We start from the raw sequence: 15916 nt of genomic DNA on the forward strand, positions 1-15916 counted from the left end.
TCAAAACAAAACAAAAAAAACAAAAAGCTGTGGACTAAACCCACTTTTCACAGAAAAATAATACTAGGGATCAGAGCCAAGTATAGGAAAATCTGGAGACAGCATATGTATTATTAAGAATGAGACCAGTATGGGGACTAGATCACACAGAAAAGTCTGACAGCAACAGCAATGCTTACTTATGGCCTGCTTTTGTGTGCACGTAGATCACTGTTTATAGTACCAAGCAGCGGCAGTAACTAGGAAAATAGAGAACAGTGCAATAATTTTGATCCAAACATTTGGCGGGCAGGAGAGTTAGCTGGGTGAATGGATAAGCTCAGCTTCTTAAATCTCCCCTTCCCCCGACAGGTCATCACAGCCCCATAACAAATTTATACTACAGCTGTAAAACACTAAACCATACAACAATAATGAAAAATAAAATGATGTACAATAAAACATTTGTATCCTTATTAAAATGACACAGGCCCTGTGTTCTCCCTTGCTTTCTCCCATTCCAAGGGCTCCATGCTCCTCCTCCTCCGCCTCCATGCTCCTCCTTCAGACATTCCAGGAGAGAGCTGTCCCAGAGCTCTATAGCTCCTTGGTCCCCCAGCACACCTGTTCCTTCTACAAAGACAGCTGTCCCCTCCATGGAGCACTTAAAGTGCTTGTGCTGCTATCATTTCCATCTCTGAGGCTGACTCATATTTAAAATAAATGCAGATATACACTTACAGTCCATCACTATTGTAGTTCACCTGAATATCTAATAGAGAACTTACTTTTTTTGAGAGAGAAAAATCAGAATTGAACACCTGTTTACTGTAATCACTTTAAATTAATCTTATCACATCAAAACAATTTAAGCACTTTCAGCATTACTTTGAGTCTTCAGGAACCATATTTAATATTGTTTAAGCAGAAAATCATTAGCTTTCTGCTCATCTCTATTATTAATGGTATTTACAAAATGCAAAAGCTACATGCAACATACCAGGTAAGGGTCTTGGCAATTAATAAAATGATACACACTAACCCTAACCCTAGTTAAAACTAAAAAGGGCCAAATGAGCTAGTGGTATTTAAATGAAGGGGGCAAAGCAAAGCCTACAGGCCGTACACAGCAAAGCTCTCTAACCCTCTTTGTAGTGGAGATGAAAAAATTGAAGCAACTTGGGTCTACACTCCACTACATGGGTTTAGGAGCTGAAAACGTGACAAGGAAGAACCTGTATAGCCTGAAAGGTCAGATTGTTAATACAGATTCTGTGAACTCAACACCAAATGGCACAAATTCTACAGATGGGAGTTTATATAGACCCTTAGAGAATGGTTTGGAAAGGGAAAAAGAAACCATTAACTACATTGTCAGAATTCTTGTAAATGTTACAGTTGATAATGATATAGTACAGTGGTGCTCAACCTCACTTCAGTCAGTTGACTTCATTCAAATTACCCTTAAAAATTATCAATCTCCACTATGTTTTATTTATCAAATTAAAATGGTACATATAAACCCTGGGTGCATTTTACAAATAACTAAGATCATAAATGCTAAAAAGTCTCTGTTGCATACAGCAATACCTGACTCAGTCTTACAAAATCAGAGCAAGATCAGAGCAGTCAGGCTTTCAGAAACAGCTCCCTACCCAACGCCCTTTCATCCCTGTGTAGAAGGGACAGGGCTTTCCGAGCATGCTGTACCTACAGGCAAAGTTGGATAATCTGAAAGTATAAAGAGTATAAACATAAGTGTTACCTGCAAGCTATGAAAGAAACATATCCACATCCTCTAGATGTTGTCTACTTCTACAATTGAACAAAACAAACTTGAAATTACAGTTTTTACATTTGCCAAACGAACCTAATATTGCCATGTACCCCAAAATGCTTTATATTAAATAACATACATTTTAAAAACCTCAAGAAAATACACTGTTTTATAATGGTATACTTTATTCATCTCTGCTTGTGAACAAACTAACATCCATCCCTGTGTATTCAAATACAAAAAAAGCAAGGTTTTTAATTACTGGTGAACAAGAGCTTTAAGAATTTAAAACTTGTAAGATCTTGCAAATACTAGACTTTGAGCACCCATTACTGTTAAGAAAGTTTGCTGCTTCCCAAGATAGGATATTGGTAGCTACTAGTTTGCTTGAACGGTGCATATTTCTTAGCACAACCTCCTACTGCTGGTCAGTTCATTTTACTGTCAGTGTGATAGTGGTTTATGATCTAATGTACAACAAACAAAGAATTGTAAACTTATCTATAAATGGAGACATATGAAAAGTTCTCCACCCTATATAAAACACTATATGGTTAAGCAATTAAAAGAAAGGCAGTCAGAAAACCATTTCCCAGAGAAACAGCGGTGACTTTCCTGTAAGGCAAAGCCTAAAAGGGAATCTCCATAAATGGACTAACATGCAATACAATAACCTCTAAAGTCTACATATTTACTGTGAACAAAGCAGGTGAACAAATACTGGTTTTATTATACCTGTTTTACTTGTCAAAAAAATGGAGGCAACCAGGCAAACAAGTCTAAATATCCCCATTGATTATCCTGTCAAAATCTAATGGCTTTCAAAATACAAACAAAATCTCCACAACCTGCTTTTCTTTCTTTAATCATCAGAACATCACCTTTTTCTGATAGCAAACAGAGGCTGACACTACTAGGTCAGAGAAAATCTTGCTAGCTGCTAAAAATTTCCCACTGTAATCAATTTAACACATATAAAACCAGATCTAGATCCTTATACATGCATTTGTACCTGTGAATCAAAACACTTATTTCAGATTAATAATATTTTACATCCACTTTCAACAAGCATGACCATCAAACCCAAGCTTAAACCAGTGCAAAATAAGGCACATAATGTTTCCTATACAGTAGCTACAATGGGAAACTGGCCTGAGATGCTGCGTTCTCTTAACTCAAAGTCAGAGCCATTACTGGATAGAGTGTTGGTGAGGTTGCTCAGGGGCAATCGGCATGGGTTCACCAAAGGCAGGTCCTGCCAGACCAACCTGATTGCCTTTTACGACCAAGTAACTAAATCCTTGGATGATGGTGTCGCTGTGGACACAGTCTTTCTAGACTTTAAGAAGGCCTTTGACACTGTCTCTCACCCCATCCTCATCAACAAATTAAGTGACTGCGGCACTGATGCCTGCACAGTTGGATGGGTAAAAAATTGGCTGATGGGGAGCACCCAGAGAGTAGTGGTGGACAGGTTGTACTCAGCCTGGCAAGATGTGAGCAGTGGGGTACCCCAGGGCTCGGTCCTCGGGCCCGCACTGGTTAACATCTTCATCAGTGACTTGGACAAGGGGGTGGAAAGCACGCTGTCCAAGTTTGCTGATGACACTAAGATGTGGGGCAGGGTGGACACACTTGAAGGGACAGAGAGAGGTTGCAACTAGATTTAGACAGACTACAAAAGTGGGCAGATGAGAATAGGATGGGGTTCAACGCAGACTAATGCAGGGTGCTGCACCTTGGGAGAAGGAATCCACAGCATACATACAGGCTGGGGAGTTCCCTTCTTGAAAGCACAGAGGTGGAAAGGGATCTCAGAGTCATTATTGACTCCAAGATGAACAGGAGCCACCAATGCCAGACTGCAGCCAGCAAGGCCAGCCATACCTTGTCATGCATCCAAAGGTGCATCTCAAGCCAGTCCAGAGAGGTGATACTCCCCCTCTATGCGACTTTGGTCAGGCCGCAGTTGGAGTACTGCGTCCACTACTGGGCACCGCACTTCAAAAGGGATGTGGCCACCTTGGAGAGGGTTCAGAGGAGGGCCACCCGCTTGGTGAGAGGGCAGCAGGACAGGGCCTATGAGGGGAGACTGAAGGACCTGAACCTGTTTAGCCTCAGCAAGAGGAGGCTGAGGGGGGACCTGGTGGCTGCCTACAAGCTCATCAAGGGGGATCAACAGCCAATAGGCAGAGCTCTTTTCTCCTCAGCACCACCTGGGGTGATGAGGAACAATGGTAATAAGCTGATGGAGAATAGGTTTAGGTTAGAGATCAGAAGGCAATATTTTACAGTAAGGGTGGCCAGAATCTGGAACCAACTTCCCAGGGAAGTGGTCCTCACCCCTACCTTGGGCATATTCAAGAGGAGGTTGGACGATCACCTGTCTGGGGTCTTGTGAACCCAGCATTCATTCCTGCCTGTGGCAGGCTAGATGGTCTGTTCAGGTCCCTCCTGACTATGAAACTAGGTGGTCAAAGTGTTACCAATTTGATTATTTTCCATTAAGTATTTGTCTCCTGGGACTGGAATTGGCTCAAACGAAAACTTATTTTGTAAACTCTGAAAGATCATGTCAGACAAATACCAGCAACAATACTAATATTTAAAAGATCCCCCAGAAAACCCTTATTTGAAAATTTTTAATGCTCAGGCTGAATTGCTGTACAGTTGTGATAAAATCAGGAATAACAAATCATAAAGGCAATATACCACCTTAACAAGAGGCTCACAGTACATAGAATCTATCACCACCACATACAAGATGCTGACAAGCCTTACTGTTGCTACTGAGAGCCCTTTAGGCAGTAACAATTGGCACATTTATTTCACCCTCTTTAGCTTGGAAGAGTTATGAGAAGCATGCGTTAAAGCCCCTTATAGTCATTAAAAGAGGCTGAAGGATGAGCAGTTCCCTCACTACCTTCCTTCTTTCCTCCTAGTCAAACTGATGTGAGTTTGAGATCTTTTTCAAGCCTAGCATTAGTTAAGGAGTTACGACCTTTATTATTTTCATGGATTTTATTCTAGGTTTTAAAATCATGCTAGGTGTCAGTTTTCAAAAACATTTAATTCCGCCACTGAAATCCATTGGTTCTAGCGTCCCACCATGAGAATCTTAACTCTCATCCTCTGTTTCTAAATACAGATCAATTTGAAGTTACATATAATCAAAATATAAACAGTTAAAGGTGTATAAAAGATATTTTTAAAAATTTAGAGTTCTTGTTTCAGAGATGATACCTTTTATTACACCAGCTAAGACATCGCAAAACAAAATGTCTTTCTGCAAGCTTTTGGGCTCACGTGCCCTTCATCTGGCTCAGGGAAAATTAAAGATGGAAAAAGTCCCCACAGGTAGGAAAAACTTCATTTTTGCACAGAGGGAGGTAAAGATGGAAGTCTATCCCTCTGGGCCAAGCAAGTGTCTCTGAGAGTTGCTCTTTCTTGTGTATATCAGGCAGGATTACATCCCTGTTGGTGTCAGATGGCACGCAGGGAGGTTTAGAAATCTTTCTTGTTGTTCAGCAATTAAGTTTAAAATCCAAAATCAGCTAAAATTTGACATCTTCCACGTTTCAGGGCATGGGAGCCCGAAAGTTTGCAGAAAAAGACAATTTTTTTGCGATTTCTTAGTTGGTCTAATAAAAGGTATAATTCTCTGAACCAAGAGTTCTAGATTTTTGCATTTCTTTTCATCTCAGACCAACACAGCTACCAAATACATCCCTGAAAAGATATTTAACACTGGATTTTTCAACTCCAGATACCTCTGTGCTTCAATGATTAAACCTACAAACTTGATAAACAGCATGTATTTGCTAATGTTGACAAACAGACTTGGATACTCATACCCTTCCTGATGAGCCCATTGCAGCAACTTTCTCTTGAAGAAAAAGAAAGACAGATGCACTGCTGAAAAAGCACAAGGACACTGGAGATGAAAAGCATCAGAAGTACCTGTATATTAACTATGACAGAAATTACCAATTAGACATTATTTTTTAAATCACAAGAACCCCTTTAGCATTTATTCCAGTTATTTTTGGAATTTGAATGATGTATTCAAAATTATGTAATTAATTTAAGAAAACCCAACAATTTAATTTACTACAAGATTACTTCAATTAACTGAAACATTACAATGAGAAAGATTGTCCTCTTCTAGCTCACTGCACTCCTAGCAGATTAACAGAATTTAAAAAGCCAGAAGGAGCAATTATTATCTATCCTAGTTCTTCACAACCTTTTAAGAGACTCGAGGCACCCCCTCCATAATTTTCATGAATTGAGTGGCACCCAATTTCAAAAACTAATTTATATGTTACAGTGCTTACTGCCTGGCAGAAGGGCTGGGCAGTGGAGGTGGGGATCGCAGGGACAAGCCTGAGTATATCTGCTCATACTAGGCCTGTGCAAGTTGGCAGCGATCCGATCCAGCTTCGGATCTGGCTACTTCGGAAGGCAGTGATCTGACCCAGAGTTCCGGATTGGATTTCCACCTCGATCCGGCCGAAGCAGCTCCGAAGCTTTGGAGCCGCCTCAGAGATCCGACCATAGGGTATAATGGGGGAATCAATTAAATATCTATAACTTTGTTGTTTTTTGTCCAATTTGGATGAAACTTGCTGGGATGGTAGACTCTGCTGAGAGCATGAAACCCACCGAGTTTCAAGAAGATTGGTGCAGGGGTTTTGGGAGAACTGTACCCCAAATTGCTGAAAGCCAAACTCCTGTCACATCTATGTGTTACACCACAGGGGGTGAAAACTGCAGGGGTGGTAGTTCTTACTGAGGCCACAAAGCCTGCCAAGTTTCAAGGAGATGGGTGCAGGGGTTTGGGGGGAACTGCACCTCAAGCTGCAGACAAGCAAAACTCGTGACATGAGTGACCCTGTGTGCATTAAGGCGCAGCAGGCTGAAAGCTGCAAGGATGGTGGCCTCAGCAGAGGCCACCATCCCTGCAGCTGTCACCCCGCTGTGCCTTAACACACGCATGGCATGAGTGTCTGTCATATGTTAAATTTTCTGGGGAACTAACAATAAACCTGCCTACTCATGTTGTATCCTGCTCCCTTTCCTTTCACTTTTGTAATTTAAAACTGTTTTTCACTGCATATTTGCACAGTACCTAATGAAATGAGGCCGCTAGCAACTTTTGGCTTCAACAAATTACTTGTGCAACTTACATTAATTTACTTGTTTCGCCAGCCATTTGTTTATTTATTTTTAAACAGATTTCTTTTCAGCAGCTGTTTTCTGTTAGTCTGAGACAGAGAAAACTGGAAAAACGACATTACAAAAAATAGGACACGGACAGTGTCAAAATAATTACTACTGCTGATTAAAATTTGATTCATCCTCTCTGAATGCATCAGGATGCGAAGGACATTAATATGTTTTGCCTCTTCCCTACTGCTATCACTTTCTTTGTAGTATAGGGCAGATAATCAGGATTGAAATTAAATAATTTTCATAATTTTTTGTATTTTATTCAAGGCCTCCAATACAAGCCAACAGTACTTGTAAAGACCAGAAAGACTCCTCATTTTCAAGTTCTCTTCAATAACACTAACTCAGGGATGAATCCATACTAATCTTTTCCTTTGTAATGGCATATAACTCAAATCAACATACAAAAATAAACGGTTAAGTTTTTCCCCAGTTTCTTATGCTGTTTTCTATAATATGGCAGTTTCCCTTTTATCTATTAGCCTCTTTCAAAGTCTAGCTCTCTATTTTATTTCTCCTTTCTTTATTAAAAAAAATAGTATCTGAATGACTTTGTACGTTACTTCCCTTCATACCACAGGACACTTCTGTTTTACATATGGTTATGGTTAAAAATAAACAAACACTCTGAAAATAAGAGGTTTTTCTGACTACATGTATTCTCCATGTTTCAAGAGTAGGATGTAATTAGATTACTGCCAAAGTAAACAAAAGCAGATATGAAAGAATGTAAGAGGATAAAATAGTCTAAAATAGGCCTATGTAAAACAGACCTTAAAAATATAGCAAGAAAGGACTAAAAGAAGCCTCTTCAGCCACTGACTCCAGTCCCTTGCATTTGCAGGTAACCATTTACTCACAGAACTTTCAAAATTGCTGCTTCAAAAACTTTCACATACAATTAAATGCACAGCATTCAAAACAGCTGCATCACTATACTATATCCTGTAGGTAAACACAGGGAAGATGAGGGTGCTGCCACTGCAGCAACAAACAAAAAGCTGGTTAACTATATGCTACGAGCCAAAGAAAAGGACCATGTGGAAAAGGACTACAAGCACTGCCAATCTGAATTATATGAACATTTCTTCCTGACCCCAAATTGTGATCTGTATGACCCTGAGAGGAAGAGCAAGGCCCTCTAACCAAGAACAACTGAGATACCAGAAGGACCATCAACATATCTCAGTGAACACCCCCCCCGCCCCGTCTTAGCTGCAGCCAACATCTCAACGCTTCATAAGAAGATGGAAAAAAGAGTTCAGAAGCCAATCACATTCATAGGAGAGGAACAATCCTTTCTGCTCTGACTGGTGAGGAGCAAAAGTACTGAAGGGTAACCAGAACCAGACAGGGGCATGGGATTACCAGGCAGCTGGTTTCACATAGATTCTCAGTGCATATTTACCTTATGCCTACCACACAGATGAGAAGTATAAAAGTACTGCAACTGATTGGTACTGGACCAGACCATGAGTATAGAGTTAAATTACCTAATTCATTCTTAAGACAACTAAAGGTGTATGTGTGGGAAGGTAGGGTGGGGAGAACGGCCTTTTCTGATTACTTTAGTGATTTTATACAATTTTGGGTTGATCCAATAAGCAAGCATCATATTTATAATGGAAATATCATTTATTAGAGTCCAAACAAACATTCTGCACAATTTGCTAATAAAAATATGCCTTTTTCCAAGTTTACCTCCTATCACTGCCTACTCTAACTCGTGGCCAGCAAAAATATACATTTGCCAGAAGACAAGTTTTCACAAGAAGAATTCAAAGAAGGTAGGAAAATGAAATCTCGGGGATTCTGTTCTCCCATTTTTCTCTCTGCAGCTATAAGGGAAATGATCTTCCAAATGACTCACCTAACCTCATATGCTTAACTTGCCAGGCATGCAAATCCTACTAGAGGCCTACCTTCACCTTTAGGCAATTAATTTACTTTTGTACCTGGTCCTAACACCCTCAACTTCTACTGAAATTAAATAGGCTCAAGCGTCACAGAAAGCTGAATAGAAGATCAATCTTTGCAATTAAAACAATTACTGTACTACCTGGAAAGAGAGAGATCAGAAAGAATGGTAATCCTTCATGATGTTGTAGCCAATTTGGATCCCAATGGATTAGCATATGTACCTCATACATTCAAGACCATATTTTTCTTAATCAGCAGTATCTGTCAGAAGCAAGCATTCACCCAGTCTCTCTCTATATTCTCTGTACTGCAGGGTAAAAACTATCATCTCTGAGTAGGCCTCCATATGGATTAAATTGTAGATGATTGGCAAATACTATCCTTCACAGAGAATGGGAATTTAAAGTTTTAGATGTATTACTGTATTTTCTTGCATGCCACATACCTCCGGCAATTCCCTTCCCAATAAAACCTGCACCTTGTTTTGGGATGGCAGAATGAAGAAAGATTTTTCCAGTCTTCCCTAATACAGCTCAGGCTCACCATGGCTGAATGCTCCCAAATGCATGCATTACACACTCTCTCCAAGCTCCACGACTCAATTTAACCCCATGACAGCCACTTCTAAGCTGGCTGCAGTTTTTAGCTGAGCAACACCTGTAACAGGATTAAAACTTGAGCTGTGGAGTTTGCAAGGAGAGAGTGAGTGACCTGAACAGTGGACTCCACCCATCTTACACACATCCGGAAAGGGAATGGATGCATACTGACGAATGCTTGTAGGAAGTTTATCTTAAAATTTAAAAAGTATATGAAAAAAATTATTCAAAAGGAGGCAATCATGGATTTATTGAATTTAACAACTTAGTCAGTGTTAAAAGGAAGTTCCATAAAGAGCTATAAATACAGCAACTCTAAGAGACCTAATGAAGAATGTCTTGCATTCAAAAGCTTGTCTAGCTCTATCCTAAACAGAGTTGGTCCTAAGAAATCCTTACAATTCCCTAAAATATTTTTAAGCTTCACTGTAGCTCAATATGGTACCACTTTTGAGCAGAAGACAAACTGAACATAAAGTTCCTTTGCTGCCTCCTGAGATATGATTTCCAGCACTTCAACTTCCCTTGTCAGAATCTTCCCTTTTGTAGATTGAGAAGCTATTATATCTATCATCATCTTTCCTGACTAGGGAAAAAACAGAAGGTTTAGAAAAGAAAAAGTAATGAGCAAGAAGTAACTGCTGTTGAACAACATAAAACTACTATGTCTACGAAATTAAGGTTTGGATTCAATGATGTACTGAAATGGAATGTACTCAAGCACCTAATGGGATCAGGCTCAAAAACAAATTCAAAGACCAGGAATGAGGACCCAGACACTTCTCTCTGACATTATACTGCAGATACAACTTTATTTCATAACTGTGATAATAAATAAATGTCAAACTCTGCGCCCATCTGAGTGTGCCTCCCCCTACCTTTCTTCTGTGCTTCACTGGCACTTGATCTAAATCTCGTAACTCCCTTTTGCATGGATGTAAGTGAGGAAATTATATGTTTATTTTTATACACACATACATTGTCAAAATATGGAGACATATTTCATGCAACACTATTATGCTTCTCCAAGAATGACATTTCTTCATACACTTCTTCCATACAGTCTTTCAAACCTCGCCTCAGATTACAATGCTACCTCCCTCTCTTGGTACCTCAAAAACACAAAGTAATTTTCTTATAAGTCCATGTCTTCTTAATTTTTCTGCTGTCTTTCACCAGTTTCTAGTACATTTTTTATCGTGCACATCATTGTGGTATCCTAACAAACTCACAAATACTGATGACATTAGAACTGAAATAATATTAATTCAATAATAGGGATTAAAAGGATCTTATAATACGGGAAACATTTGCTCAGGCCCCCATCAACCTTTAGATTATTTTTACTTCAGAAAAATGTTTATGGTGTCAGTTTTCTAAATTTTTTTTTTGTAAATGAATTGGCAAGACTGCTTATAATGAAGATTATCTATTATTTATCATTAATTACAATCATAAAACCCTCTTAATTGCTTATAAAACTTTGGCAAAATTTTACTATTCAGGTAGAAATTATGCATGCTGAGTTTCTACCTCAGCTGTACTTTTGTCAAGGAAAGCATCAACAAAAACAGTTCAGTTTTTTTTCAAATGAAATTCAGCATGGGGGAAAGTGCAGTGTGGGCTGGCAGGGGAAAGTACTGGAAAGACTGCCCGGTGTATAATCCAGGGGTAGGGTGGGGGGAGACCATGAAGCTACTGTGACTCTGTCTCCAATCATGATCCAGGGTCTGGGCTGGGGCTGCCACTGCCTGGCTGGAGCTAGAGGCACCATGTGCTCTGTGCCCTGGCTGGAGCCAGGGCCACTGCATATAAGTGGCTGCAGGCGGGGGAGGGGGGGGGTTAAGGGCAGAGCATGTATAGAGCTTAATTATTGCGAAGACATCTTAAATTTAAAGTCATCTTGGATCGGGTAAATAGGGTATTAGGACAATAAAGAAGAGGCAACAGAGAAATGAGAAAGCTGATGATGATGAACAAAGATAACATTGAAGATATCATCATCATATGGGAGCCTACCATAACTAAGTTGACTACAGCTCACCATTAAATCCACCTATCTGTGGACATATGAACTACCCCATTGTAAGTCATGCTCAGAGACACTGCAAGGTGAAAGACTGGGTGCACTTTGCATCTCCTGTTCAATTTTTGGAAGAGAAGTCACTGAGCTGCCAACAGAGACCTACTGTATCACCAGTTTTCAAGCAAATAAACATTAATAATACCTGACAGACTTTGATCTCCAGTAGGTTTTTGCATTTACTTACCTTGCAATATACACATTGGCAATCTACTCCTTCAACTGTTAGCACCACTCTACACAAAGTAACAAGTCACCTTGAAAACACATCTTCAAAACATTCTTCTAAAGCAATTTGGAAAGAAAAAATGAACATAAGACTCCTTTTGACTGCTTTGACTTCAATTTTCACTTTTACAAGAAGTCAGAGCTCTAAAAAGGTTTTGTTTATGGATTGTCAGTAACAGTTCTGGTGAAACTTAGTGAAGCACAATCCTGTTTGTAGAGAACTGTTCACTCCTATATCCCAAATAATCTTTTTGAAAATTCAACACCAATTTTATATTCATCAGCATTTTTCACAAAACAATAATTTTTTATATTTTAAAAAAGCACGATCAGTTTAGTAGCGACTATGAAAAATGACTCACCAAGGGTTCAGCCATTACAACTTCAATTTTCTTTTCAGCTTGAACAGCAAACTCAGCAAAGAGGCTCTTGATGACATACTCGCCAGGTTTGACATCTGGATCAATAGTAATGTTAGACATGATGACACTCCTCTTTTCCCAGGTGGAAGTGATGCTGGGAGGTATTCTGCGTTTATTTACACTGCTGGCTGGTGCTGAGGCTACAGAAGAATAAACAAAAACAAAATTAATAATAAAGCAATAAAGCATTGAGGTTTTTAAAGCATACCACACCATACCCATGCATATGTGCACATGTCTGCAAACTAGATACAGAAAACCATCAACTCTTACCCTCTAAGAAACAAGGACAATACAACTTCTGGTTTTTGTTATCGATGAAATACAAAACCATTTTAATAGGGTATTTGGAATAATGAGGGTTACTGCACTGGGTGGCTCAGGAGACCAATAATGAAATTTAGGGTCTTTAACTGCTGAGCTGAGTTAGAGTTGTGTTGTCCATCTTGGAAGTGACTAAAAGTCCTAACATTATTTGATTAAAAAGCCAACCATGAAAGGCAATGTAGTCCATTTCCCTTGAATGCAGCAGACTGCCTCATTTGAAGTTTCTTAAGTCACCTTCTGATACCAAAGACCTATCAAACTGCAGTGCCTGAAAGCATGATGGAGAATACAACCATGTGATTGCCCTAGTTTACTACAAAGGAAGAGGAGGGAAATAGAAATTTACCACAGTGCACCTGCTCAATGGCAAGACCCTGCCTACTTTTAACTTGCTGTAATCTGACTGTCCATACTCCCAAGTATGACCTCAGATACCTATAGTAACACCAATTCCATTCTCACTCAACAGTTTGCCATCACCAAGCAAGTTTACTTAATAAAAGTAATCTTCCCTATTATAACATAAGCCCATCACTTTCATCTGTCAGTATTACATTCCTCTATAACCTTTATAGAGTCTGTTTTTCATTTTCTAAACCAAATATGCCATGTTCACGACTCAGAGTACAATTTAACCAAACTTTTCTCTCTCTCCCCTCAAATGCAAAATCAGCTGGGTTTTATATATGATATCTAACACTAAGCGCAGTATTGAAAAACAGGAATTACTAGTACAATAAAAGCTTTGTAATCTGGCATGAATGGGGAAAGGGGGGTGCCGTTTATATAAAAATCTGGTTACCCGAGGGCAGGGGGTTTTTGGCTGGACATGGAGCAGGGGCCGGGGGGCATGATGAGCGGCAGCAGAGCAGGGTGGTGGCGGCAGCGAGCTTTCCCCACCACATGCGTGCTTCCACCCCCACCCCTCTAGTCTGGCCAGCTGGCCAGAAATTCCAGTTACTTAAATGCTGGTTAACACTGCTTTTACTGTACTGATTATTATTAATCAACATTGATCACCACATCCCTGTTTTGCAGCCCAACTAGTTTTCAATGACTCCTGTGAACTCACTGTTATACAAGGGAATAATATGAACCAATACAAGGATATTCAGTAACAGAAGTAGAACTTTTTGGGGGGCAGCAAAGTTGTGCTGATAACAAGGACTCATTTTCTACAATTACTGCATACACAGGATATTCTCAGTCTATATTTTTACATTTAATTATGTATTCCTATATATTTAGATAATTCTTTATTTAATCTATTTGTTTAGTATTATAGCCCAGTTTGCTGATTTTATTAAACTCTAATTTTTATTTGAATATCTGAGAGCAAGTTACTAAATAATTCTTTTACCCTTATATCATCTGCATATGAGGTTATAATAATATGCTTCTAAGCTATAGTGAAGATACAGATTTTTATTGGAACCAGACTTTTGGTAACCTCCCCAATATCCTCTTTTCAGTTTGAACAGTAACTTCTCTGAGTACCTTCTCACCAATTTTACTTTATTTCATTTTTATGTAAGACAATTGTTTTTATTTTCCATATAAAAGCATCAATTGAAATTGTGTTACAGCCTTACTAAAATTAACATTCCCTGTATTTCCTTTTGTGCTGGATCATCATTTATAGTATTATTATCCCACTCAACCTCCCTCCCCCCTCCCCCCCCAAAAAAGGAAGGTATTTTCATAAACTCTCCCCCGCCACCCCCTCCTTCTCAAGCTCTTCAAACCTACAGTTTTACTTGTAGGCACTTACTAGATAAATTTGGTGTTCTATTATACTATTCATCCAATAACTTTTTTGTGTGGCTGTGTGTGAAATGAATTGGCTACATCAGTTCATTTCATACTGGGCCAGTGTCCAGGACAACATTGCTAATTAATGTCATTTGCAATCTCATTGGTAAATTCAAGATTTTACACATATACATATTACTACTTCTAACCATTTACCTCTCTCTCACTAGAAATATATTTTTAAAAAGCTATAAGAACCATAATTAAAAAACACTTGCACACAAAAGTGAGTGCACCATGTGCTTGGTCTTCAACAACTATTCTTAGAACTGTAATTATATAATCAATTCTACTAGTGCACAAACAAGGAAATAAACAAAAATAACCATGGTTAAATTCAGCATTGAGAAACACAAAGGAAAAAATAAGGTTGGTTTGCCGAATGGAAAAATATTCAAAGTATTCTAAGGAAAAATATTATTTTTAAGCACTTAGAGTTGCTAATGAGGAAAAAATAACCTTTAAATAACTGTGTCAATAACAGGCTCGAAGCATATTTGCTTACTAGGTTTTTCACCCTCTTCACAAACATAAGATACTGTCATTACTCAAATTTAAGACTTCCTTGAATTGAAGTTGACTCCCCAATAATTAGATTCTATATATGGAAAAATTATAAAATTTGTTGTTATCAGAGGTTTGTCTTGAATTTGTCTCCCTCCCACTGCTACAGCAGGGAAAGACAGCAGCTGGAGGTTAGGTGGTCCCCTTGCCCTCCCCTCCCTCACAATTTCTTCTCCCTGCAGTTCCTTCCCCCAGTTTACTGTCAGACCCTGCACCCTCCTTGAGCATGTAGAAGTGAGGAACAAATCTAAAATCCAAAGGACCAAAAAACAGACTTTAAAAAAAAAAAAAACATACTATAGTGATTTGCATATAGGCAAATTACTATGAGTATTTATAGACTTAGTTCATCCAGAATGGATGAATTTTACATGTTTTGCAAGCTGCTGGAAGTTTCAGCACAGGTACTCTATAAATACACTTTTAAGTAGCACTTTTGTACCTCATTTTACATAGCATAAACTATGCATGATATTAGTCCAAAGCCAAAGGCTTGTGATTTACCAGATAGTTCATTGGGCTGGGCCCCAGCAGAGTCAACAGTATTTCAAGCCATGGTGACCCCACAGCTCAGCACTGCTCACTATGTGTGTACATTCCAGCTACCCCCCACAAAGGATCCACATGCTAATTAGCACACCCCACAACTGCAACCAGATGTTCTTATAACAAGTACTGAGACCCTCCAAACAGTTATATACAGCTGAGGCTCAGGGCCACCTGGTCTGGCTCTGCCTCATGGAGAGTGAGACCACACTAATCACATGAGACAGGCCAAGAGAGGTAGTGACAGAGCCTCTCATCTACATATTGGTTTGGTGATGTTTGCTAGACATTTAAGCTGGTGAAGAAACAGGAATGTTTGGAGATGGAAAAGGAAGATGCTGCTCAGCTGTGGGTATGAAGAGGAAGTTGAAATGTTTTCAATGTAGTGACTCACAATGACTTAAACAGTTGGCACCCGGGCGGGGGG

At 39.2% G+C, this 15916-nt stretch overlaps 1 protein-coding gene across 14 annotated transcripts in view; it reads right to left on the reverse strand.

The window, feature by feature from the left end:
* Nucleotides 1-15916, reverse strand: part of FRYL (FRY like transcription coactivator) — a 307800-nt gene that overhangs the window by 174475 nt on the left and 117409 nt on the right. For all 14 annotated transcript variants that reach the window (XM_025198387.1, XM_025198393.1, XM_025198394.1 and 11 more), the window contains one exon: nucleotides 12181-12380. In XM_025198387.1, the coding sequence (XP_025054172.1) occupies nucleotides 12181-12380 (200 nt within the window). The remainder of the gene's footprint in view (nucleotides 1-12180; nucleotides 12381-15916) is intronic.

Source organism: Alligator sinensis, unplaced genomic scaffold, assembly GCF_000455745.1.
Source record: "Alligator sinensis unplaced genomic scaffold, ASM45574v1 scaffold134_1, whole genome shotgun sequence".
Lineage (NCBI taxonomy): Eukaryota > Metazoa > Chordata > Crocodylia > Alligatoridae > Alligator > Alligator sinensis.